General features: G+C 34.7%; 1 protein-coding gene across 3 annotated transcripts in view; it reads left to right on the top strand.

The window, feature by feature from the left end:
• Positions 1 to 24,010, top strand: part of Fnbp1l (formin binding protein 1-like) — a 104,489-nt gene extending 80,479 nt beyond the window's left edge. The window contains exons 9-16 of one of the 3 annotated variants that reach the window (XM_013514438.1): positions 1,809 to 2,012; positions 3,353 to 3,511; positions 8,366 to 8,380; positions 10,844 to 10,953; positions 14,610 to 14,742; positions 15,390 to 15,484; positions 17,282 to 17,430; positions 18,922 to 24,010. In XM_013514438.1, the coding sequence (XP_013369892.1) occupies positions 1,809 to 2,012; positions 3,353 to 3,511; positions 8,366 to 8,380; positions 10,844 to 10,953; positions 14,610 to 14,742; positions 15,390 to 15,484; positions 17,282 to 17,430; positions 18,922 to 19,100 (1,044 nt within the window). In that variant the 3' untranslated portion in view covers positions 19,101 to 24,010. The remainder of the gene's footprint in view (positions 1 to 1,808; positions 2,013 to 3,352; positions 3,512 to 8,365; positions 8,381 to 10,843; positions 10,954 to 14,609; positions 14,743 to 15,389; positions 15,485 to 17,281; positions 17,431 to 18,921) is intronic. The other 2 variants (XM_005385017.2, XM_005385016.2) reach the window with 2 other exon arrangements.
• Positions 24,011 to 26,917: the final 2,907 nt, after the last annotated feature.

The raw sequence follows: 26,917 nt of genomic DNA, 5'->3' as shown, positions 1-26,917 counted from the left end.
AGAGTCCTCCCCTCCTTGAGGAAATAAACCCAATCTTACTGTATCTTGACTAAAGTATAGGAGAATCTATGGTTGGTTTTCAGTAAATATTGAGCAACCAAAAAGCATGGTTGACAGAACCTGGGAGTACAAGGGAAGAGCAAGATAAAAGGAATAATTTTGGCCAGGCATGGTGGTGGACAGCTATAATCCCAGTACTCTGGGAGCCTGAGGCAGGAAAGTACCAAGTTTGGACCCAGCCTGGGCAATTTAATGGCTTAAAGAAACCCTGTCTCAGAATCTTAAAAAAATAATAAATACATTTTAAAAGGTTTATGGATGTAGCTCAGTGCAAAGGCCCTGGTTTTCAACCCCCCCCGTACCACAGACACACACAAATGAGGATATCACCTTTCTAATAGATGATTTGTCAAGAACTGCTAGGCAAGCTGGGCATGGTATTGTATACCTGTAATCTTGTGATGCTGGGAGGCTGAGGCAGGAGGAACAGAAGTTTATAGACTGAGTCTTAAAAAATAAAACTAAAAGAAAAGAGAAGAAAGGGCTGAAGATGTAAATCAGGGTGAATGGTGATTTAAATCCTTAGTACCACCAAAAAACCCCCCAAACCTAATCTAGTTTTGTGCAGAGGTGGGCATCAGATGTGTATCACATATTTAAGTTTCTACAGCATGCCTAACTGGTAGATGTTAATGAGGATCCTTCCTATAAGAATGAGTAGAATTCTTAAATTTTAAAAAAGCCAAGACGATTTGGGGCTTCTTTCAGTGAGTGTTCCGAAGTGCATGTGTATTTCATTGTGGCTGTATCCCAGGTTATACAGTAGAGTTAGGGCTGTCTCGTTCTTTCACTCTTCTTTCTTTTACCTTCTAGCAAGTGCTTGCTGGTGCGGTAGCATTAGCGAGGAAAGTAAGATATGATACGTAACTTTTGACTAAATAACAGGCAAAAAATGTCCTGCTAACAGAAGCAAGGAGCAAAAGAGCAGAGATGATTATGGGTAGGGAGGAGTTTGTAGAGATAGTATACTGTTTGAAAATAATGAGTTTTTAATATGTCGGTAAAACACTTAGAAGTATGTTTAAAACAATATATAGTACTTATATGAGTGTTTAAATTTTCTGTGAACAGTGTTAAACTATAGTTTTGCACTTGAATTTTACAGAGAAGTGTTTGTGAGCCCCAGAACAGTTTCAGGTCTTTCCCTGCTAACATTCCACAATATGTATTTAAATAATCTTACTTTTTTCTTCCCCGTTAGATGAATGAAGGCTTTCTACTCATTATTTGTGATTAAATCCTCTTCTTCCAAAGAACTTCTTTGTAGACATCTTGTAAAGCAGATGTCTAATTTTTTTAAAGATGTTTTTTTTTTAAATTTTCTCATCATTTCTACTTTATAACCTTTTTCTGTAGTCTTTTTCTTAGGTCTTTCTAACCAGCTAACTAGTTATCAGATGAATTTTGAGGAGTTAAAGCTACTGAGTAGAAAGTTTCCTGAGTACTATAAATTGAGTGATAAATTTGTAGGATTACATATATAAGTTTTATTATAAACTCACAAGAGGAAATTATTCACTTTAAACTTTGTTTTTTTTTTTTTTTTTTTGGTTTTTTTCTCCGGTACCAGGAACCGAACTCACGACCTTGTGCTTGCCAGGCAGGCGCTTTGCCGCTGAGCTAAATCCCCAGCCCCTTAAACTTTGATTATTTCAGAGTTAAACTTCTGTTTCTTTGTAACAAAGCTTTGAAAACTAATGTATTATGAACAAATGAAATGTTTTTTAAAAATTTGTTCCTGTTTATAGGACTCTCAAATGGTGGTAGATTCGTTCAAGTCTGGTTTTGAGCCTCCAGGAGACTTTCCGTTTGAAGATTACAGCCAGCACATTTACAGAACCATTTCTGACGGGACGATCAGTGCACCCAGACAGGAGAGTGGGAAGGTAGATGCCAGAACCACAGTAGGAAAGGCCAAGGGCAAATTGTGGCTCTTTGGAAAGAAGCCAAAGGTAAGTAATAAAATTCCTGTCTGCTAATCAGATTTTGTTTTAATAAGTCAGTTAAGCTGATGCAAGTATTGAATAGATAATGATTTATTATTAATGAAGAGTAGGTGTTTTCAATTTGATTCAACTAAACTTTTACTTATTAACCGTTATGTTTTAAAAAATATTACTGAGTTTAACATTTGACTACCAATTAATAATGAATAGAAATATTAACTAAATTGTAATATCTAGTTGATCTATATGTGTTTAAAATTTCATTTGTATATAACTTCTCTCAGAATTTCTAAGGAAACATGTTTCTAACTAAAGGACCACTAAAATACAATTCTCAGATGGAATGAATGATTAACCACGGTAATGGTCAATGTCAAATTAGATCTTAACAGATCATACTAATACAATTATTTTTATCATCCATATGAGTTTTTAATGGGAATGGCTCAGTGTTTTTAATGGAAGTTTTTGTTTTTTGAATTGGGGTTTTTATAAATCACTAGTTAAGAGAATCTTACTCTTGTTAATAAAACCCAGTTTTTGATGTGCTGTTTATTTTAGATGGGTAGAATTAGCTCATGAGGTGAGCAAATGGAATAGATGAGTGCTTTTTATCAATTTAGTGGTTGCAATGTAATATCAGAAAGAATAGATATATACCTCTAGCCTGATGTGCTATATTTTTACCTGATTAAATTCACTTCTTTGATCTTGGCATAAGTGTAGATAAAATTGAATTCAAATTACATATACTGTAAGTATATTTTAAAGTACTTTTATAATGAACTCAGTCTTTAGTTATGCTTTTAATAATATTGTCCAGTAAAGAAGTTAAAAGGTGAGACTTTTTAAAACCAGATTAGAAGCTAGACTTGCTTAGAAATATAAGCAGTACTGAATTGTACTTAAAAAGATGTGAAATAAGGATGAAATAGAAACTGTCCCAAAAGTCATGAATTTAATGAAAGTTTTCCTCCTAGTCATAACTTTAGATGTAGCTGCTGCCTTTGTCTCTTGACCAATTACAGGTTAAGTATAATCTGAATAAAAGAGAATTTTTAAAAATCTAGGTCATATATTGTTCTAACACTGTAATTTATGTACTCTATATTTTAAATCTGTCAGCTTATAAAGATGATCTGGTGAAATGGTGTAATTTTAAAAGTTAATTTGACTTTTATAAATTATAGTTTCTGGAAAAACCATATTTAGTTTATTATAATACTTTATAGAAAACTTTATTTGAGGTATATTTTGTGATAGTATGTTGCCAAAAATAGAATTTTCATTTAGGAACAAACTATGCACACTTGGCTTATTGATTCCTTTCTTTATTTCCATATTAGCCACAGTCCCCACCCTTAACCCCTACTAGTTTATTCACATCCAGTACTCCTAATGGGTCCCAGTTTCTCACATTCTCCATTGAGCCCGTGCATTATTGTATGAATGAAATAAAAACAGGGAAGCCCAGAATTCCTTCTTTCAGAAGCCTCAAAAGAGGGGTAAGTTTAATAATGGGTTAAAATGCATGATGGCCTATTGTGTGTGTAGTGTGGCTTTAATACTCTCCACCCTCATTATAAGGCTCTCTCCTGTAAATACATAGTTTAAAACACCACAGAATTAAGTATAGCTGCCCTTAAGTTAAAGACAACTCCTCTTTATAACATTTGAAATGCTCAACCATAAAAGAATGGTGTTATAAAGAGGGTGCTGGGTACAATCATATTTTAGCTATTTTTTGTTTATGTGAAATCATATGTCCACCATTGTCTTGTAATGTATTTACATTTTTAAGACTTTCAGTAATTTGTCACTGGAATTACTCTTGTAATAATTTATCACTAATGCTGACTTCACCTGCCAACTTTATAAAGTATTACTTTGTTGATGATAAAATATCAAACTTAATTTTAATTGCCCTACTTAACTTTTAAAAGCATAAAATAAAATTTGCAATAGCTTAATAAAAAACTAAAAATCAGCATGCTAGCCAAACATGGTGGCACACACTGGTAATCCCAGCATTTGGGAGGCAGAGACAGGAGGATCTGGAGTTCAAAGCTAGCCAGGGCTACAGAAAGAAGTTCAAAGCCAACAAGACCCTATCTCCAATAACCCATACATGTATGCATGCTTGCATACATACGTATGTTAAATATAAAGATTCTTTATAGATCAAATTAATAGAAGGTACTTTTAAATTATAAAGCTCTTAAAAATACTTAGGTATTATTGAGTCAGGTTTACATGGAAATTATTAAACTATTTTTTCTAAATTTTCCCTGTACTCTTAAAAAAAGTTTAGATTAGCCTTTGACATGTACTTATTCCTAATAATACTCTGCAAATGAAAATTTATAGACTAGTAAACTGCAGCTAAGTATTAAACTGTTCCTTAGCAATAACTTTTACACTCCTGATAAATAAATTTACTGCATTATGTTACTGAGGATAATTTTTTTTCCCTTCCTTTATTTGGTACTGGGAATTGAACTCAGGGCTTTGCTCATGCTAATAAGCATTCAGTCTACCACTGAACCATATCCCAGTCCCCTAAATTTTTTGTCTGTATTTGATTTTTAGGTTATGCTCCTACAAATTAGATTCATTTATAAGATTTATTTGGACATTGGAAAAACAGACATGATAATCCACAGATGAAAAAATCAGTCTTCTCACTGCCATAGGAAGTCTAATCATTAACAGTGATACACTGAAGTGGGATTCTTTCCTTCTTCCATTTCCTGTTTCCCTTTCCTTTTTGTTCTTTTTTCTCTTTCCTTCCATGTCCTTTTTTTCCTCCTTTCTGTAGCCCTTCTCATACTAATTGCATTTTGGCCACTTGTAGACAAAATGTTTATTTGCATTTAAAAAATACAACTTAACTTCACTAATGTCAGTAATACAGTGGAAATGTTCCAGTGTATTATGACACTTTTTTTTTCATTCCTCCAATGAAATGAAGTTCTTTGCTTCTGTCTTGCCTAATTTTCTGTGTGAATAACATACGTGATTCATGACACTTTGAACAGTCCCTGTGGATGGGTTTATATTGTACTTGCAGACATGCTGTTACCATTTTTTAACTAAAGCTTAATACTTGCTTGAAAGACTTTCAGAAATCATATTTGGAATTTCTATTGTCTTGAGTTACGAGAGTAACATTTATTCCCATGTTACTTCTCCATGTCATAGAAATACAAAATAAATACAATACTGAGAAAAAAATTTTAGGCAGAACTGGAGAAAGAAGCTTTAATATATGGCATCTTCATTCTTACTGAACAAGTAGCAGATGCAATTTTACAATGACAGAACTTAAAAACAGTTGCTTGATCATTGTTTATTTTCATACAGTAGTTTAATTTTAAATATTCATACTTTGGGGAGGGCGGCTAGTTTCAGAAGGCTGAAATACCCTTCCAGTTTTAGTACTACTTAGAGAAATGGTGTGCAAGATAGAAAATACCACAAACTAACTAGGGTGTTAGAGGATGGAGCGGGAAGAAAGGGTCTTATAACCTTAGGACTGAAATACTTCTGTTCCTTCGGTCTTTGGTAGTTTACTAGGTACTATTTCAAAATTAACCCAAAGAGATGTTTTCCTTCCACTTAAGAATTTTATCAGTGTAGAAAACTTGAAAACAAAGACAATAAACTATAATAAGCAAGTTGATATATTTTCCATGGATTTTTTGGTCCTTTAATCTGCCAGAGTAGGTCTTGAGGTTTTTTTAAGATGGTGAATTGTACCATTCAATTTAAAAACTCTTGTTTTGGGCTATATTTGTCAGGCATTGTTTTTCCTAAGCATCTTTTTAAAGAAGTTATAATTTTCTTTTTTAAAAGAAAAATCGTTTATACAGTACCCTGTATTAGTAAGGATATGAGAAATGTTGTATTAGACCAGTGATGGTAAACCATTAGAGCTTTCGGTGATAATAGCCAGCTGAAGCATGTGTGCTGTGGGTTCGCCACCACTGTATTAGACCAATAATTTTAAGTTTGACAAGGGTACCAGTGGATTCCTTCTGAAGAATGAGGATCTATAGTTTCTTCCTTTGACATCAAGTGTTGTAGATATTTAGGGAATATACCAAAACTTGCCTGCTATGACATCCACACTGATAATTTCTACTACTTCATTTGAGTTTCACTAGATACTCCTTTCTATAAAATAGATTCATCTGCAATAATAAGCTCATGTTTTTTTTTTTTTTTTTTTTTGGTTTTTTTCCGGTACCGGGAACCGAACTCATGACCTTGCGCTTGCCAGGGAGGCGCTTTTGCCACTGAGCTAAATCCCCAGCCCCAAGCTCATGTTTTTTGTCTAAATTATTTATGACCTTAGAGACTTCCAGTTTTTAACTTTAATATATTCAGAGTACAATTCTCAGGATTTTGACCTATTTTAATTGCCTGATTTCCTTATTTAGCTCTTTCGTATAGGATATAGTAGGTATATATATATGAAATTTTCTAGTTTGTAGGTTTATTATAATTGTATATGGTAGTATGGCATTTTTGCATTGAACATATACTACTTTAATAAGTATACAAAATGTTTCTAATATTTTTACAAAGAACTTGCATTCCTAAATCCAAGATTACTGGGCTGTAGGATTGTTTTCCATTTCAGAGTGAAACTAAATTAGTTATAAATGTTAAATCTTTGGTTTTCAGCTATAATTATCTTAATGTTTTCTCTAAAAGATATTAATACAGAAATGAGGAAAACTATATCCCTCAGAAATTTAGCTAGTAAAAATTGTCATAAGAATAAATAAATAATTCAGATATTGTTTCTTGGCCTCTCTGTATAGCATATAACAGCATTTTGATGAAAACAATAAATATCTTTCCTTAATTTAGACCCTCTTATTTCCTTACGAGAAATTTTGTCATAGCAAAATAGTTTTTGTTCCTTAAAACTACTGACAGTCTAAAGAATGTTAAGCTTAGTTCAGAAAGATAATGAATAGCAAATGTCATCTTTTCTTACCTTCATTACCATTAATATATATGGTCAACTCATCAGAGATAAGGGGTAGATATTTTTGCCAGATATTTATTAAAGTTCATTCATATTTTTATGTGAAATTCTATCTGACCTCTCTCTACCACCTTCTCTTAAAACATAATGACTTAAACCAAGTGTGGTGGCACATGCCTGTAATCCCAGCTGCTTGGGAGGCTGAGGCAAGAAGACCACAAGTTCAAGGCCAGTGTGGGCAAATCTGTGAGACCTTGTTTAAAATAAAATGATTAAAAGGGGGTAGGGCTGAGGTGTAACTCAGTGGTAAAATGCTTGCTTAGTATGTGTGAGGCACTGGGTTCAATCCTCAGTACCAGAAATTAAAAATCATGATTTATAGATCTGGGGAAAATGAATAATTTAAAGGCTGCCAGCTGGAAGTAATGAGTGTAAAGACTAATTCTGTAAAGTTTGCTGTATACTCTGGGACACTGTGTGTGTGTGTGTGTGTGTGTGTGTGTGTGTGTGTTTGGCATTTATATTGTATAAGAGCACTGTGGTTGCTTTCTTTACACTTGGTGTCACTTTATATTGTTAGGAAGAATAAATTTTAATCAGTCCTCTAAAATTAAAGTTACATTTTTTAGTATTTTTTAAGTGTATGGATTTCAGAATAAAAACTGAAAAACAGAAACTATTTTAAAAGCAAAATTTGACCCCATATGTCTGTGTCTATCAGGAAATGTGTCATAAAAAACTTGATTCTGGGTAGCTAAATTTATTACTTTGATAATAATATAATTTTGATACGTCCATGCATTTAAGAAAAGGCACTTTAAAACTAAAAATGTTGCCCTCATGTAATCATCATAAAGTTAAACTCAAAATAGTCTTTATTGAACTGTAAAAATTTACACAATGACATTTTCTTTAATGCATTGGGAAGGATATTCTATTTTTTAATATTTCATGAAGTGTTTCTTTTTAAATGGCTAATATTAGATCTTTTATATTCAACTTCTCAGATAGGGTTTTTGAGAATCTATATAAATAAAACTCATCTATGTAAAAATTCTCTTTAAAAGAAAGTGGATGATTACTGATAGAATGATAATTTTGGGGTTTTATTTAAACTTAGAAAATATCTGCCCATTATCATCAGTGTCTGCTTATTTTTGCAAGTAATTTGCTTTCCCAAAATGTGCTTCAAATTGTGCCCCCCACCCACCCCGGCATAATTGTTTGGATTGTGAAATGTACATGATTTAGTTCAATATTGTAAAAAAAAAAGCAAAACCTGTAAGTTATTGCATCTTCTGTATTATAGTTTCATGTAAATAATTTACCATTTCTTTCTGTTTTCCATTGAACTATTCAGTGGTCGGTGAAGATGGTAAGCCTTGTGTGCTGATCTATATACTGTGCCAACATTAAGTAATCTCAAAACATTGTTTTGTTTAATTCAAAAAAAGTGGTAAAATACATCCCACATTTTCACTTTGTGTGTGTTTTTACTTTTTATAGTTTAATCCATAGTCCAACATATGCCAGTACCTCTCATGTCATAGATTAGAAAATATTGTGGTTAATTGTCAACAACCTGTTTTAGTTCTTAAACGTTACTAGGTAGAGTGTTCTTGCCATGTTACAGGGAAGAATGAAATTATAGTTAAAAATATTTGAAAAGGTACATGATAGAGCAAAAGTTCATTATATGCAGAATAAAAACTTAGCAAAAATTGTTAGAACCTTTTTAAAAGATCGTATTAATTTGATTTATAACTCATCATAAGTGTTGTTAGATTTTTTCCCAAAGAAGAAATTTTTTTCTACTATGGAGTAAGTGTTCTATTCTTCTATACTACTGAAGGGGAACAGAAGCATAAATAACCTAATTATTATGGATGTGAGTGTGTAAGAGTGTGTGTGTATGTGTGTATATTTGGGATGATCCTTTATGTATTTATTTTGAACACATTAGTGAAGTTACATTGTGAAGAACAAACTACCAAATTATTGGAATAGCCTGTATAGGAAGCTATTTAAAATAGATTTTGGAAAATAACTACTTTTTTTTTAGATACTTAAAATTCAGTCTTTTATAAATTCCCTTTTAGTAAGACGGCATTAAGTGCCTTAAAAGGCTTCTTTACATTCATAGGAAATATGAATATAATCTAATACTCAAATGGGGTATTTGAAATGCAAGTGATTAGGTATCTGCTGTAAATAAATTTGATGATAAGCTCTAATTTAGGGAGAGGTGGCAATCTGGAGATTTACTTGTGTGGATAATTGTCAATTTATTATAATATTATCCCAGAAAGGGCTACAACATTGCAGTGTATTTCTTGGTTTCATTAATTAATTTTTTGAGATTTTCAGAAATATTTTTAAAAATATAAATTAGAAGCTTATCTTTGGCACACATATAATTTAAAACTTGACCCCAAATTAAAATAAACTAACAATTTATGTTGACAATTAACTACTGAATTTAAAGGAACTTCACAGGAAATTTTGTGATTGATATATTTAGATCAGATTTGGTTGACATTGTTTCTAGTGACTGGTGTAGAAGAAACGACAGTGACTTAGGATGCTCTGCTTTTGGTTGTCAAGCTTGTTGAATGTCCAGTGTGCAGACCACTGGGGAAGGAATCTGAGGATTCTGTTACTAATTAAATGTTACGTTTGATTATAACTCATCCTAAAAGTGAGATTTTTCATTTTAAAAGTAACTGAAGCATTCTTACAGATGAGGGAATAAAGCTATGCAGTGTGTATTACAGGTGTAAGTGGCCCGAATTTTGAGAGCCCATTTCAGCAACTCTGAAAAACACTGAACTTTCTTATTCTCAAAATAATCATTTTGAAAGAAAAATGAAGAATAATAGCTGTCATCAGTTTTTAGAGTATATAAAAAGTAATTTATATTAATTGAGTTCAATAGTTGCTGATAACGGTTCTGTTATGATCTCTAATAATGTAGCTTGAGTAACAATGACCAAAATAGTGTTTAAGAGGAAAAAGATGTCATTTGAATAAAATCTTACATTTTAAACACTAGCACTTTTTCTAAGTTACTTGATTATTAAGCCATTAAGAATTTTTCAGATACCAAGAGTCCTTCCTACAGAAGTATTATATCCTTTCTTTGGGCTTTACCTTTTTTTCAAGTACAGTTGAGGTAATTTATTTAGTTTACATAGGAAAATTAAAAATATATTCTGTGTATGAGTATAATTTTACTCAGTGGGTAAGTCTAGTTTTTGTTTTAAGTGATCAGATACATTTTGATTCCAAAGAATGGTTTAGTGAGTGTAACCAAAGACTGTATGTAGTATTGAAGCATATTTCAATTATCAGTTGCCATTATGAGGTAAGTTGCTTAGTTAAATCAATCATGTAAACTCATATTTTTATTTTGAACATTTGTAGCATTCTAAGTGCTATAGCAATGGGTTTGATGTTGGAAGGTAGTCTAATAATTTGTGTAGATGAGAAATGTTATGTGTTTCCATTTTGTTGTTGTTGCTGTAAGAAGATTCATATGTATTCATTTTAACTCTGCCAAGACTTGAAAGCAATGTGATCCTAGTAATTACCAGTTACCTGAATGTGGTGATATTTTTATCTATTCTGTTTTGTGGTTTAAAAATGTGACTGAAATGTGAGCTCTTTAATGTAATTGTGTTCATTAACGTATCTATGTAAATTTCCTTTTTTTTTTTTTTTTAAAGAAAAGGGTTTGACGCAAATTTGAGATTAAAATAATCTTACTTTGAAACAAGTACATTTAAAAAATAAAATTTTCTGAAAATGTCTTTAATAATGATTTAGACTCTCTTTTCAGGGCCCAGCACTAGAAGATTTTAGTCATCTGCCACCAGAACAGAGACGTAAAAAACTTCAGCAGCGCATTGATGAACTTAACAGGGAACTACAGAAAGAATCAGACCAAAAGTAGTGTTTCCTTAATTTCTCTGTATCATTATTATTTTTTAAGAGTCTATTTTAAATGATATGTCTAAATGTGGTATATGGAACATTTCAGAATCTCATAATCTGGACTGAGAATATAGCTCAGTGATAGAATGTTTGCCTAACATGTCTGAGGGACTGGATTCAGTTCTCAGCACCAATCATATTTCTTGATTGAAATATCTTTTTTTTTTTTTTTAATTGAGATAAGGTTTTAGTACATAGTCTAGGCTGGTCTTGAACTCATTGTTTCACAGTCTGGACTGGCTTTGAACTTGTGATCCTCCTGCCTTAGCCTCCCAACTGCTGGGATTACAGGCATGTGCCAGCATGTCTGGCTCTGATTGAAGTATCATTTGAGAAAAACTTTATGGTTGCCATGTCATAGGTAAAAATGAAGTGCTAGAAGGTTTTTTTTTGTTTTGTTTTTGCATTTCACTTTTTTATTAGTTGCTGTAGTATATACTTAACGTCTTCTATAAACTTGTAAAATGATTTGATGATGCATTATTAAGAGTAGTTGCATCAGAACTAACCACCTCTTCTACTTTGATAAATTTTCATTTTGTTTTGGTATATAAATTGACCTCACTAGCAACTTGAGCCTATAATTATTTGCTGTAAAACATGTTAGCAAACATTTGTTCACTTTGTAACTTTTTTGTTTTTACGTTTTCTTTAGTTCAGTTTTTTAAAAAAATGGACGTAGAGTTATTTATGATGAATAAAGGGTTACTAAAATGAATTGGTGACTTAGTATATATCTTTACTGAAGATGATTGTGAGGTTGGAGATACAGCTTAGTGGTAGACTACTTGCCTAGCAAGACCTCTAGCATGAGAGAGTGAAGATTTGGTATTAAGAATTATATATCAGGTATTATGGTATGCTTAATCATAAATCAAATATTAGGGGTCTGGAGATATAGCTCAGTGGCATAAGCACCTGCCTGGCAAATGCAAAGTCCTGAGTTTGATTCCCAGTACCAAAAAAAAAGAAAAAAAGACAAATATTATAATTGATTCTCATATTTCACAGTAGTTAATGGTTCAGAGTCATCGGGAGCACTAAATTACTAAATATTGAAACATTGTTCCTAGAGGAAATATAAGGCTGAGCCCTTGGTAGCCACTGGTCCAACATTTTCATCAACAGATAGATACATACAAATATATAAAACTTTGTCTTGTGTATGTTTCTGATTAAAAATACCTTGTTTAGTAGTGTTGATTAGTTAACTTTGAGCTCTGCCAGTAGCATTTGTAATTCATGCCTAAACAGAGTTTGTGCAACACTACACAGCATTGTGTAGGAGCTGCTGTAAACACCAAGGTCACTAACAAAAAGTGAAGTGGAAAAAAATAACACTAACTAAATTGCAAAAAGGACATTCAGAGTGTGACAGGTGAAACAGGAAGGCAAAATATTTCCTTGCTTGACCTTAGCTGGGAGCTTGCATGCGCATCCAGTGACTCAAGTTCTTCTGTCCTGCACATGTCCATGACGAGCAGGAAGGTACTTCGAATGCCAGCTTTAGGTTACAAATAAATTTTAGTGAGTAGGCAGCTTACAAATATGGCGTCTGTCAACAATAAGATAAACTGTATTAGTATAAATAGTATTTAGTAAAATTATTTCTTAGTAGAGCAACATAAAAATAGTGTGGAAAATTATACCATTTAGTTTAATATTTGTTGCTTTTAGTTCACACCAGGAACTATAAGCGTATAAAAATGGAGACAGGCTAGTTCACATTTTACTTGGGAAGGATAAGACTGACCTAGGCCATAATTTTTACACAGGCTGGATTGTTGTAAGTGCTAATAGATATAAATAAACTTCTAGGGGCTCCTAGAAGAAAGAATTATGAAATTTTACCGAGATAATTAGGCAGGACTTTACTGAGGAGACAGTGGGGAGAAGAGAAGAAGGCTGTAGTCTAGGAAATGAATGTTTATTGAGTGATTTTTGTATCAGGTACTGAACTGTGCATTTTATATGTCAACTGAATTATTTAAATAGCCTTCCCAGGTTATTGTTCCATTATATAGGTGAAGAAACGGGGTGTCAACTAAATACATATTTTGTCTAAGATTAGGTAGCTGGTAAATGTCAGAGTTAACATTCTAGACACTAGTCGGCTTGTCTGCAGAGCATTGGAATTGGACCTTAAAGGGGGAAAAGGATTTTGTCAGATAAAGTGAGGGAGATGAAAGTAGCATTCAAAAAAAGTGGGGAAGACAACAATAATGGCATAGAAATATACTTGACGTGCCTGGAGTTTAATCTGGGTGACTTAGTTAGAAATGTGGAGTATAACGACAGAACATGAGTGTGAAAAAGTATAGAATGAAGTAAGAAATATCTTGAACATTTTGTTTGGAATTCTGTAGATACTGGGGAATCATGAGAAGTTGTTGAAGGTATATACTAGCAGATTTGTATCCTAAAGATGGGTCATTGAAAGCTGCATGAAGAGTAGATCATCTAGAAAGGAGATTAGAGGTAGGGAGTCAAGTTAGGGGATTTGATATCAGTCCAGGCAAGAATTGCCAAGGTCCTAAATTAAATTGTGGCCATGAGAAAAGAATGAAAAAGTAGATGTAGGAAGTCATTTCAAAACCAAAATAGATTGGACTTTGTACTTGACTGGATGTTGTGCAGGAGAAAAATGGAGGTTTAAACAAGAAAAAGCTTGTAGCTCAATAGCTATAGAGGTAATTGGAACAGTAAAAAAAAAAAATTGAAAACTAAGTTTGGGGCAAAAATATGGTTTTACCTTTGTTGATTTTGAAATATGTGAAAAATATATGTGGGAAATATCCAGTTGGGTTGGAAATAGAAATTTGAAACTTAGAGAAAAGGGACTGCACATAGACATTTGAGAATCATCTGAAAATAGATAATGAGATGAGAAGAAACCTCTGTCATTTTATGTAACAGACATTTAAAAATTAAATACAGAGAAGAAGGAGCCAATGAGATATTGAAAGAAAGCAGAGGTGAGGAGGAGGAGGAAAAGAAAATGTCTCTTCCAGGTCAAGAAGGGAAAGAGTTTTAAGGCGTGTTCATCTATGGTGTTGGATGTTAGCGTCAGGGACACTGATTGGGTGAAACCTATGGTAATATAATTAAAGAAGAGGAGCTGGGTTAAGAGGAATTGACAAGTGATTGAATTTAAAGAGGGGGCAAGTTAAAGATGGCATTCTATTTCTAGCATAGGTGAGGGGGAGGATGGTGACGTTCTGTGAACTGGAGAACACTGGTAAAATAGTGTAGCTGGGTGGGGATATAATGAGTTTGATTAGGGATGTGACGAATATAAGCATATTGAGTATTTTACCAGCCATTTATTAAACCTGTACTTGTGTGTGTATGTAATCCTTGTTTATAGAAAACAAATGAGAAATGAAATCTGTACTTTTTGATATTACTTAGTGTTTAAAAGATAGTTTCCATAAATTATATACATTTTCAGCTTTATGCAAATCGTTTTTAGTCAGGTAACATTTGACTGAACTTAAAGAGATGTGACGCTACTTAAGGTGAAGTTAGAGTTGAGTCATCCAAGTTAAGTGAAACTCCTACCTAAAAGTACATGAATCACATTAATTCTATGATTTCCTTTCCTTTTTCAGAGATGCACTCAACAAAATGAAAGATGTATATGAGAAAAATCCACAAATGGGGGATCCAGGGAGTTTGCAGCCTAAATTAGCAGAGACAATGAATAATATTGACCGCCTGCGAATGGAAATCCACAAGAATGAGGTACATTTGTTATTCATCACTTGTCTGAGGTATACTTTTATAAGCGTTATTATGATAGATTGGTTTTTGCTAGAAGTGAGTTCTAATATTTATTTTTAGGATTGATGATCTGCAAGTAAAGTATCATCATGATATATATATATGTGTGTATATATATATATATATATATATATTAGCATACCATAATCTATATGTCATATATATAGATTAATTCTTCAGTAGACATTCTTAAAACCTTGATATAAAGGTACACATTTATGCTGTGTTTTAAAAATCAGCTGCAACATTGGTTATTAACCAGATTGGAATAAACATTTCTTGCCTCTTAAGACTCACAATAGTTATAACAACTCAAAGCAAGCCGGGCGTGGTGGCGCACACCTGTAATCCCAGCACTCGGGAGGCTGAGGCAGGAGGATCCTTGCGAGTTTGAGACCAGCCTGGGCTACAAAGTGAGCTCAAGGCCAGCCTGAACTGCATACTGAGACCCTGTTTCAAAAATACAAAACAAAAACAAAAACAACTCAAAGCACATTTCAAATGTAGGCTATCTTGTGGGTTTTTGAGCAGACTTACTGAACTCGTAGTCTGTTTGCTTGCTTGCTTGCTTGCTTGTTTATTTATGTATTTATTTATTTTTCCCTAAGGCATGGCTCTCTGAAGTTGAAGGCAAAACAGGTGGTAGAGGAGACAGAAGACATAGCAGTGATATAAATCATCTTGTAACACAGGGACGAGAAAGGTTATTTTAAAAACTTTAAAAATTTGTATGTCTTTTTCTTCCCCTCATTTTTCACACCTTTGTCCTAAACTTCATACAGTGCTATTTCTTCATACAGTTCTTTCTCTTTCTCCCTTTCTTCCATGGTTCTCTAATTTAAAAAGTTTGGCATTTCATAACTTCAGGTTTTTGAACCTAAGTCATTTTCTGTTCCTTTAAGTGATTGATTACAGGTGAAGTATGATATTTCTTCTTGCTGTTTAATTCTAGTTTATCATGCATCTAAAAAGTAATCTGATCTAAGAACATAAAAGATTCTTGGAATTACAATCTCAAGGCACAGGAACCTCCGCATAGAAAGATTTTATTTAGGTAGAGTTGATAACTTATGCCAAAGAAAAATTTTACTGTCAACTGCTCGGTTTTGTAAAGGAAAAATGGGGTATATATTGTTAGGATAGATCGGTTTCCATTTGGCATTTTGCCAAGTTTCCATGTACTACTTGCAACATTTCCTCCTTGGTGTAATGTCTTCCTGCTCCCTCACCATAAAAACCCACAAATTAGGACTTAATTTAGAGAAGAATTTGTGAGATCTAATGTCAAATCTTGGTTTACTACTGAGTAATTTGAACAAGTTCATCTTTAATATTCCCTGGATCTATTTCCTAAACTGGAGATTTAAATACACATCCTGGAGAGTCATTAGTAGTAAAAGAAACAAAATACCTGGAAATAGTACATGCTTCACAAATGTTAATTCTTCCCTCTCCTTCACTGTTTCCTGTCACGTCTTGAGACTGTATCTCTTCAGGTTTTTATTATTAGCTGTAATTCCAGACTAAAAGGATCTAGCCTTTCTGGTATCTATTATTTAAGAATGAGGATTCTGGGCTTATGGAAAAGTGCTGCTAAATCTCAGTCTTTGACATTTTAGCAAAAAAAAATTTAATTTTTTTTTCTTTGATTTGAAATATTTTTAAGAAAAATAAAATATACTTTTTATTACCTATTTAGGATTTCTCTAAGTTACTTCCCCTTTACCATGATTAATTGGGAATTAGAAGTCTTTTGGTTTTAAGCAATGTAGTGAGTACTTTACTGATACTGGCCTACAGTAAAAATGGACTTTGATGGTGAAAGAGAGCCCAGTGAGATCTGTGGGACTCAATTTTCATCACTTCTGTCCAGCTCTCCCTTTTACTATGTGGTCTTCATTTTAAGCCTGTACCTCAAGATCTTCCTAAGCTCTAGCGAGTTTTCTCTAAGTTCAAAGTGAAAAGGGAATGAGCTTCTCTTAAAGCAGTGCCAGGGAGAGGTCCTTGTGCATGGCTCATTTCTGATTGGGTTACAGGTCTACTGGTGAACTCCTCACTTCCACCGTATGAGTGCAGTGTTCATGGTCCCTCTGCTGGATCCACAGTATTAACAGCCACTGTTAATGGAACAGTGAGCTGGGTCAGTCTGAGGATACTTTTGCCAGAAGAGGGGATGATGAATCTGGGATTATGGAAAAACAAGTGTCTACTATGTTTGTCCATGTTGTTCCTAGACCCAGTGACAGAGAGGTGTATTTGCTGAATATTGCTATATCCCTAGAACATTGCTGAAGTTCCTAAAATAAAATTATCAAAAACTCACTAAGAAGCATTTGTGTTAGAAACAGTTTATATAGTCAACATCTAAGAAAATAGGCTTAATATGAAACCATGCCATCTAATTGTCTGAATTGATTCTGAGGCGATCAACTTACAGAGAATACACGAAGAGCTCTCACGTTTGTCATATTTGATCAGACATAATTATATTTTCTTTTAGTCCTGAGGGAAGTTACACTGATGATGCCAATCAAGAAGTTCGTGGGCCACCCCAACAGCATAGTCATCACAGTGAGTTTGATGATGAATTTGAGGATGATGATCCTTTGCCTGCTATTGGACACTGCAAAGCCATCTATCCTTTTGATGGTACGATGTTCTTAATGTATTATATTTGATAAATTCTATAAAGTCTATATAAATTCTATAAAGTCTAAATTCATTGTCACTTATTTTAGTGTGCTTACCTAAATAGTACATTGTTAGAAAATTATAATCCTATTCATTTGTATGCATACTTTTAATTGTATTATACAGGGACCCCCTACGCACCCCCCAAACCTCACACTTGGAATTGAAAGAAAATTATCTATGTTATCAACATTCTGTTAGAGATTATTATCTGCTAACTTTGGTTGATACAGACTTTCCCTCCTGAACTTGGTAATACTTGCATGTTTTAACATGGTTGAAAGGCCTTGAGCATATACCCCAACCCAGGAAGTAGGTGGCTGGTTTATATCACTTCATTCTCCTCCTTGTAGCTTATAAACGTTAAAGACAAGTGTAAGGCATAGCTGAAAGCTGTCATATCCTGACTCTGCTGGCTACTTTTTCAGATGACCGTGGGAAAGAAAGTGGTGGCTTCTAACTGTGCCATCCCTTACCCTGTGATAGTTGGAGAACAAGCTGTTTGAGGGAAGTAAGGAATTGTGGCCCTTTTCTGCACATTTTGTTACACTTCCTCCTCTTGACCTCAAAAATTGTTTTCCTCAACTAACACAAAAGCAGCATAGCACTTTGATAATTAAGTTCTTTTAAAGGGGTATATGATGTAAAGTCTTCTCCCCTCAACCATTTTGTTGGTTTTAAAATTGAGTAAAAGGACTAAGGTTGTAGCTCAGTGACAAAGCACTTGCCTGGCATGTGTGAGGCACTAGATCTTTGATCCCCACCCCTGCAAAACAAAAAAAATAAAGTCTTTAGTTACTCCTCATCTGAGATAATATATTTACAAAGATCTTGGCATGAGGGACTCTAGAAAGTAAAACAGATTTTAGCACATATTGAATGAAGAGTAAGTTATGCAAACCATTACTGCCAAGCACTTTGGCAGTGGTTGGGGGTGAAAAGAAAGAGCGTTCTGAAAGGGAGTCCTGGTGCTGATGAGGTCTTAAAGAAAATTTGTGTTTTGTGGCCATTCTACTTCTGCCATCATCAGAGTTAAACTTGGTTTTTCTCTGCACCCCTTCCCACTTTTTCACTGTCTTCTTACTATTTTCCTGATCCTTAACTCTTAAATTTTGTAGACAACAGCACTACTCAAATTTGGAGAAGGAGTTGGAAGAGTGAAATAGAAGTTTAGACTACCCTGTCAAATCATATAATAGTATTGTGGCTCAGTTACTTCATCTGTTATGTGGGATGATAGTAATCTAGCTTCACAGACTTACAGTAGTTTAAACCATGTGTATGAGAAAAGCATCACAGAGATGTTGTTGCTCAAGAGAGTCAGTGGCTTCTGGGCGAGCAAATTGGAATCTAGTAGGGTCTCATGTTATTTTGTGTTACATTTCTAACTTTTATTAAAAATAATCATTATGCTTACATTATGTTTGTGCTATGCATACTCTCATGTAGGACATAATGAAGGTACTCTGGCAATGAAAGAAGGTGAAGTTCTATACATTATTGAGGAGGACAAAGGTGATGGATGGACAAGAGCCCGGAGACAGAATGGTGAAGAAGGCTACGTTCCCACATCATACATAGATGTAACTCTAGAGAAAAACAGTAAAGGTGCAGTAACTTATATCTAAACTAATCAGAGAGTTTTGTGCCCTAAGAACAGTAACATAAAAAACACATTCAACAGGTCAGAAAAAATAAGAAAACTTAAAATGGCATCCCAGTTTATTGTTCACTATGTGAGCTGAGTACAAGCTTGGTCTTAAAGGTATGAATATTGCCACAAGTAACTGTTGCTGTGACGCCTTATCATTTGAGTAATGTTGGTGTGAAACTTAATTGATGCCTTTTGCTTTATGTCCTGCTTGAGTCTGTGTGAAGAATTTGTGTTTTTCTGCCTTATAAATAAAAGAACTTGATTATTGGGCAGGAATCCATAAGTAGAATGTTCCCTCATCCCCTTTATGTCAGAAAACAGTGACTGTGTGAATTTAAATAAGTAAAACTGCTCTGAAAAGTTATAGAAAGCTGTCTCCCAAAAGAGTGGTTCAGGGCCAGCAGTGTAGCTCAGTGGCATGGTGCCTGCCGGGCAAGCATGAGGTCCTGAGTTCAGTTCCTGGTACCAAAAAAAAAAGAGAGTGGTTTGTTCTAGGAGTTACAATTTGTAACTTCAATTTCTAGGAAGCAAAAGTTGAATAACTGGGTAAAAAACAATAATACAGTGGTTTTCATTTCCCTCCTTACTCTTTGGTTTTCTAAAGGAAGAAAATAAGTACTTAGTGCAAACTCTATTTAAGTAGTAGGCTAATCAAGAAATCTACAAAGTCATCTGATCCAGCTCTTATGTGAATAAATAGCTTTATTTTGAGACTTGAAAAGTTTTTTCAGGCTTACTTGTAATTTTCAGTAAGGTATAAACTTCCTTCCAAATGAAACTCATGCTTATATTTTTTATCTTGAAAATGTCTTTTGGGACTATCATTTTAGTAACTATTTAGTAGTTACACATAAGAAAATAGATTCTAAATCAATGAAGGCTGAGGAAATCTTGAATGGAGGGGAAGATCTTCCAAGTATTACTTAGAAGACAAACAGTTGTTTTGACTGAGTAGAAGGAAGATATCTATACAACCATTTTGTGCCTAATTTAGCTGGATCATCAGTTATTAGGACACATTATTTTTCCATTTAATTTCAGTAAGCATTTATTGGAAACACTGTACAGTCAAAGACCATGCAGCATTGGTTGTGTAATCACTGAGTTAGTTGTGTGGGGAAGTAAAGGGAGATTTTAGAGACATTTGGGGCAGATACTTTAAACTGAACACCACTTTTGGTCTTACCAAAGGTCTTCAGTAATTGTTCTTTTCTTTTTCCTCCTGGACTGCAGGTTCCTGAAGAGGGTTTCTGAGGAAATGGGCAAGATGTTGAAGGAGGTTACATGCAGCTGCTTTTGGGGGGAGGGTATTAGAGTGGTCAGGCTCAAAGAGAGAGCGAGAGAGCAAGTTGCATGAGTGCATGCAGACATGATTATTTTTTACTAACTCCATTAGCATTTCCATACATTGTTTTAAAAATCATAATTCCAAACCTTAAATTCCTAGTTCACAATTATTCACATAGAAGAAAGAAAAAAGCCGACAATGGCTAACCCTTTTTCCACTTATTTTACTGATGTCCAAGTCAGAAAGAGTGCAGAGCTGTCATATAAACTTTGTCTTCTGCTTGGCTGTCCCAACAGCACCGTCTCTACCCAGCTCTGTTTCAGTTGGTGTTTAGACCATTGTCTGTTAGAATCCTTGCCATTTGTCAGTGTCTGCCTGCGCCACCTCCGTGCTTGCTTAACATCCTGTTGCATGTCTAGAGTGATTGGACTTAGATTTTTCAGGCATGTCTTTATAATCCCTTGTTCTTGTCAAAACCTTTGTTTTGTTTTACATTTGTAGTACAAATCACTTTGTCCAACATCTCTAGCACTAATATTTCCATATTAGTATTTGTGTATGCTGCTGTAACTTCCCCACTGCAAACATTCCAGTTTTGGCATTATGAAGACATAGTCTGTGAACCTGAAATGTTGATGATAAGAAAAAGAAAACATCTCTGCTCTAGCCTACTGCCCAGTTGAAAGAACTCTTTGAAACGTGATACATCTTCAACATCTTTCTGGGAAGAATCTAATAGTTAGCACTGAAGTCCTGGCATAATAAATACAGAAGATACTCACCACCTCAAGACAAAGGACTGTTGTCAGAAGTCAGCTGCTTCCATTCAAATGCTGCCTTAAACTAGAGTGCCTAAATCTGTTGATTGCCAACACTACCACTACAGTATCCCACAAAGGGCTTTGGTGTCAGCTCAGTGCGACCTCCTTTAACTCTGCAGCACTGCTGCAGCTGCTGATGTAGCCTCGGTAGGTGGCTTTTAGAGCTCTACCATGTACAAATGGTGCATCTTCAAATTTATGCATCAAACTAAAGACATGTCCCTGTCCATTTTACTTTACTCAGTGTTTTATGAGAAGTTTTATGGACCTCCCCCATTGTCTTTTAATTTAGGGTTATGATGAACTCATTTGATTATTATGACGATAGTCTCTTTCCAAGTGATGCTTTTGTTTGAACCAGATAAAATTTAGTGAAACTTCGTAATGATCTATGTGCACTTTTACTTGTAAAGTGGGAATTTCTGTATGTTTATACTTGTAAATATAATTGTCGTTAGTGCTCCTATTGCTCATGTTGTCCTTGCCTCACATTTGTGATTTTGTTCATGACTTGTATCTGAACTAATTTCTTAGTGGTGTTGTAATAGGGATGTGGGTTGGGTGGGGGGTTATTTGTACCACTAAAACTTCTTAATTTGGTTCTTTACTGTTTTGAGGGGAGAAAGAGAACGTGAAATGGTTTGTGTATTATTGGATTTTAAGCAATATTTTAGAAGCTGTGTGGCTGTTTTAATACTTTTTCCCAGTGTTATTTGAATCATACAAGTTATACTAAAGCTAAATGACAATTGTGTGAAAGTTAATGCTTTCGTAAGAGCAAGTACACCACTGTTACACACCTGACTTATAGTGTATTACCTTTGAGGCTAGCAAACTATAAAGTTTAGATATTGAATCTCGTTACAGGGTTATTTATATAATGTGATATTATTCAATACTGACATACTACATGGAGTAGTTTTAAAATCTAGTGCTATTTTTATTTTAAAGATTAGCAATGAGAAGGAAATGTGATTTGGCTATGTTTGTCTTCTGTACAAAGCCTGAAGTGCTTATGTTTTTTTGGCTAGCAGCCAGAGAGGGCAAAGTTTAAGGCTTTCTTGTAAGGACTAACTGTTCTTTTCAAGCTACTGTTTGTTTTTCTAAAAGCAGGACTTGCTTCCGTAGGAGGCAAGTTCCTTCATGTGGAATAGTGAAACCTGTATTTGGGTTATTACAATATTAAAGACATTTGTACTTGCACATTCTTAAATCATTCTTAAATTTTGAACATGTGAATTGTCCAAAAGAAATCAATTTTTCAGTAATTTTTACTCTTTGTGCACATGTTGATTTCTTAATGGTATAGGCTTTGTTAAAGATAGTGTTCTCTCTTGAGAATATTTTCATGGAATAAAACAATCTTTTCATGGTCAGTTAAGGTGTATATCTCTTACTGCTGTGTCAACCAAAGAGATATGATGATTTTGTTCTTGAATACGCTAAATTTCAGATAATACAAATACAGGTAAGTTCCTGAAGTGGGGCAAGCTTTCTGGAAAGCAGTTTAAGAAATTTTATTCTGGTTTTAGTGTTTCTCAAGCTTTCATAAAGGAAAGAATAAATATTTCTTTAGAGTGAATTTAAATTGCATGTAATAATTTGGGTTTATCTTTGTTCAATAATAGCCGTATTGCACAGGCTGTCTTTTTCTACTGTTTTATCCTCTACACCCATAAGAGCTGCCCCTGTACCATCTCGCCCAACCTAGCCACCACATGCTAGCCAGTGTTTCCTGTGTTTCTGCTTGGTTCCTGTTCAGTTAGGGAGGATACCTGCGCTTCCTGGTATCTCAGAGCATGGAAAGGAAACATTTACCATAATTAGTGACACATTATGTAAGATTTAGGAAGTCTAATTTCAGAAGAGTTCACCTTTTAAAAAAGGCAAATGTGAAACTAACACTGCAGACTTTTAGAATTCCAAAAGGAAAAAAAAACTAATGATAGATCGTGAACAATGAAAGGTTGCAATTGTTGAGATGAAAATTTATTGATCAGTGCCAAACTTAGAACTAGGGACACAGAGAACGGTGAAAGTGGGAAAAGTGTCAAATGTTATAGTTTCAGATGAACAGAAGTTCGGAAGAGAAAAGTTCAAGACAATGAAAAAGACTTTTAACCCATTTATGCCAAGGGTTGCGGTTTTTTAAATGAAATTCATATATGTTACCTAGAAAATTTCAAGGAACAAGAATTTGAAGAGAAAAATTTTTACTGTTTTCTATTGTTATGTGCCATTCCAAAAATGGAACACTAGGCCTAAGAGGATTAACTGTCTATACTAGGATCAGCAAAGTCAAATTCTGTTTGCTAGGGAAAGATAAAGGCCTTATAACAATATTAACAAAAGGAAAAGGAATTCAGGCTTGTGGAAAAAGATGATCACTGTCAGAGTGAGGAACACTATAGAACATATAAAAGATGCAAAATATTTGGGAATAGGTGAAAAGAAATTTTGGAGAGTAAATTCTGAGAAATTTGATGACAACCATTAAATGTACTAGACAATGTTTAGCATTTGGAGGAAATGTTAATGGACAGCGAGCTAGTCTCTGTTCCTAAGAATAAGTCCTATCAATTTAACCTCATTCCTTTCTTTAGATATAAATGAAGATATCTAAGGCATACTTCATGTCTTCATTTCAACAGTTTTAGTTTGAGAGAATTTCTCACTCATTTTCATAAGCTGGTGACAGCTTTGTGTGGAGAATGGTAGGGGGTTGTGATAAGCTGATTTTATTTAATAAACTCAGACTGTCAACCATGAGATGAGTTTCTTGTGGAAAGTGTATATGAATGTTATGAACCATAATAAATGCATCACCCAGTTTAACAAATGGAAAATTATCTTCTCCTCTTCCAAGAGTAGCTATTAACTTGACTTCTGAATTTGTTTTGTTTTTCTTTATAGTTTTACTGCGTAGATACTTTTCCTAAATGTGGTGTTTTCCGTGTTCTTCCGTGGTGGTCAGGGAGACAGGAAAAGATCATGGGGGACAGGTACAGGTAACGGAAGTATAGGCCCCTGTGACAATGCAGTGTTCAGAAGTTTTGAGTGGGGCAACTTATTCTCCATGGAGGGGAGTGGCCTGCCCTGTGCATTTGAGGTGTGAGAAGAGGGACTGTTCTCTACCTAGCACCAGCACCTGGATGGCACCATGCTGTCTGGGGAAGGGAAGAGGTGGGACCGAACCACCTGCATGTCCCTCCCCTCTCTTCAGGTGCTAGACAGAACATTGGTAAACTAATGACTATGAATTCAGAGGGATACATATGTCACTGAAACAGTTGGCAGTTTCATGTGTGGAGTTTTAGGGGCATCAGTTACCTGGTGACAGCCATAGCAAATGAGATTATATTAACCATTTTTTTAAATAAATGCTTTGAAAATTAATAGTAACTGATGAAAGATTTGGGCTACTTTTGTCTCAAAGTTTTATTATGTAGCTTATTTGAAAAACTATTTTGCTTGATTTTTACATTGACTCATTTATATATTTTGTACATACTGATTTATTAACAGCTCATTTATCAAATACTTTGACTATTCTATTGGGCCTTGACTTGAATTTTACTTACTGCTCTTTGTAAGGGTATCCATGTTTTATGCATGGCATACTTTACTATGTATAGTACTCCATTATATGAAAATACACAACATATACATTTTCCCATTGATGGACATTTGGGCTTTTTCCTGAATTTGCTAAAAATGCTGCTTATGCATCTTCATATGAATGTTTACTGATACATGATTTCTCTAAAATACATATCTAGGTGTGGAATTACTAACTTAGGGGTTAAAGACATTGCTACATTTAACCTCCTAGTTATTACAGTATTTTTACACTCCCAAGTTTATTTAACGCTTTCTCATTCCATAGTCTGCCCAGCACTTAGGAGTCAGACTTTCCAATTTTTGTCAGTTGGAAGGATGCAGAAGCAATTAATTGTAGTTTTGTTCTTCTGATTATTGTTGAGCATATTTACTGTGTTTCCCATTCTCTTGGAAGCCTGTTTTTTTTATTTGTTTGGGTCTTTTTTTTTTTTTTAATCCTTGTCCATTTTTTTCTTTGTTGGTTGTCCTTCCATATTTATTCATGGGAATTCTCAATTAAGGATGGGTTGTTGTAGTTCTTTCTTACTGTGTAACATAGTTGGCTCATTTGGCCTAGAGTTTCTCCAGAGGTTGTAGTCTTCTCAAGGCTTGACCGAGACTGTTGAGTCCACTTGTAAGATCACTCTCATGGCTGAGTGACCTGAGAGATTGCAAACTCATGGCAAAAACTACTGCTTCCATCCTGTGCTCTCGGTCACACTGACCGACTCTTGGTACAGTGAGAAGGGACAAGACTGTGAGCACCAGGAGGCAGGGAACATTGGGGGACAATTTTAGATGCCACCTACCACTCTAATTCTTTGAGTTTTGTGTTGTTGGTATATTTTTTTTTAGTTTCTCTGTTTTTGATGAATAGAATCTGTTCATTTTAATACATGTTAGCCAGCCTTTCATAAGTAGCTCTTTTGCTAAGAACTGCTTATGTTGATTCAACACAAAAAGTTCTATATCTAAAAGTACTATGGTGTACCTTTACATATAGGTTCTTAATTTGTCCAGATTGTATGGTATTGCATGGTGTGATGGTTATGAGGTAAGGAATCATTTTTCCCCCTTTTATTTGCTTAACTGGTTGTAGTTGTTCAGGATGTCTTTATCTTAAAAACTCATCCATTTCCCCTCTGATCAGTAGTTCTGTCATCCATTATATTTCTAACAAGAGTTTCTTAAGCTGAGCTGTAGCTTAATAGTGAACTTTTATATCTGGCAGGACAGATACATATCTCGTAAGAACCACCAACTTGGGACCACTGTAAATCAGTTTCTTGGTTTTGAGTTTTGTAAATTTTACTCTAGACAGGTATGAGGAAAGGATGTGGTTGCAACCCTTACTGAAAGAATGCTGCAATTATTTTCTTGGCACTGTATGTGAAGACTGTCATATGTCTTGGTGTGATGGTTAATTTTAGGTGTTAGCTTGACTGGATTAATGTACATCCGGAGAACTGGTAGAGCATTATTTCTGAGTGCGTCTCTGAGTGTGGTTCCTGAGGAGAATGGCAGGTGAATTGGAGGACTGGTCAGGTGGCGAAGATCCAACTGCAGTGTAGGCGGGCACGATCCTGTTGGCCGAGGGCCCAGACAGAACACAAAAGCAGAAGAAAGGCAAATTGTTTCTCTCTTTTGGAGCTGGGACGCTTCTGCTAGCTTTAGACTGCAGAACTTACGACAGCAGTGATCCAAAGTTATTGGCCTTGGGGCCTCACACTGAGTTATATACCATTGGTGACTCCTGGGAAGATGGCAGTGATAAGCAGCAACAAATCAGCCTTTCCAGGATTCTGAAACCAGACACGAAAATAACAACTTAGGGAAGAAAAGGGAGGGAGGTGTATCCCTGAGACCCAGGAAGGATCTGACTAGAAAATTGGAACTTGCAGAGAAACTGAAGAGATAGACCACAAGGCAGAAAAGGGAAGGGGCAATCTACATTATTTTCCCAAGCTCCTGGCTCTTGGCTTATGAGAAAGGATGATTGAATCTATAGAGACAGTAAAAGGCAACTCCAGAGGCCTTCAGGGAGAAACGCATCAGTGAAACAGAGCAATGGATGCCAAGTGC

The sequence above is a fragment of the Chinchilla lanigera genome, unplaced genomic scaffold (assembly GCF_000276665.1).
Source record: "Chinchilla lanigera isolate Chin_1 unplaced genomic scaffold, ChiLan1.0 scaffold00022, whole genome shotgun sequence".
NCBI lineage: Eukaryota > Metazoa > Chordata > Mammalia > Rodentia > Chinchillidae > Chinchilla > Chinchilla lanigera.
Note: the sequence above shows the minus strand (reverse complement) of the source record. Positions and strands in the feature narration are given on the sequence as shown.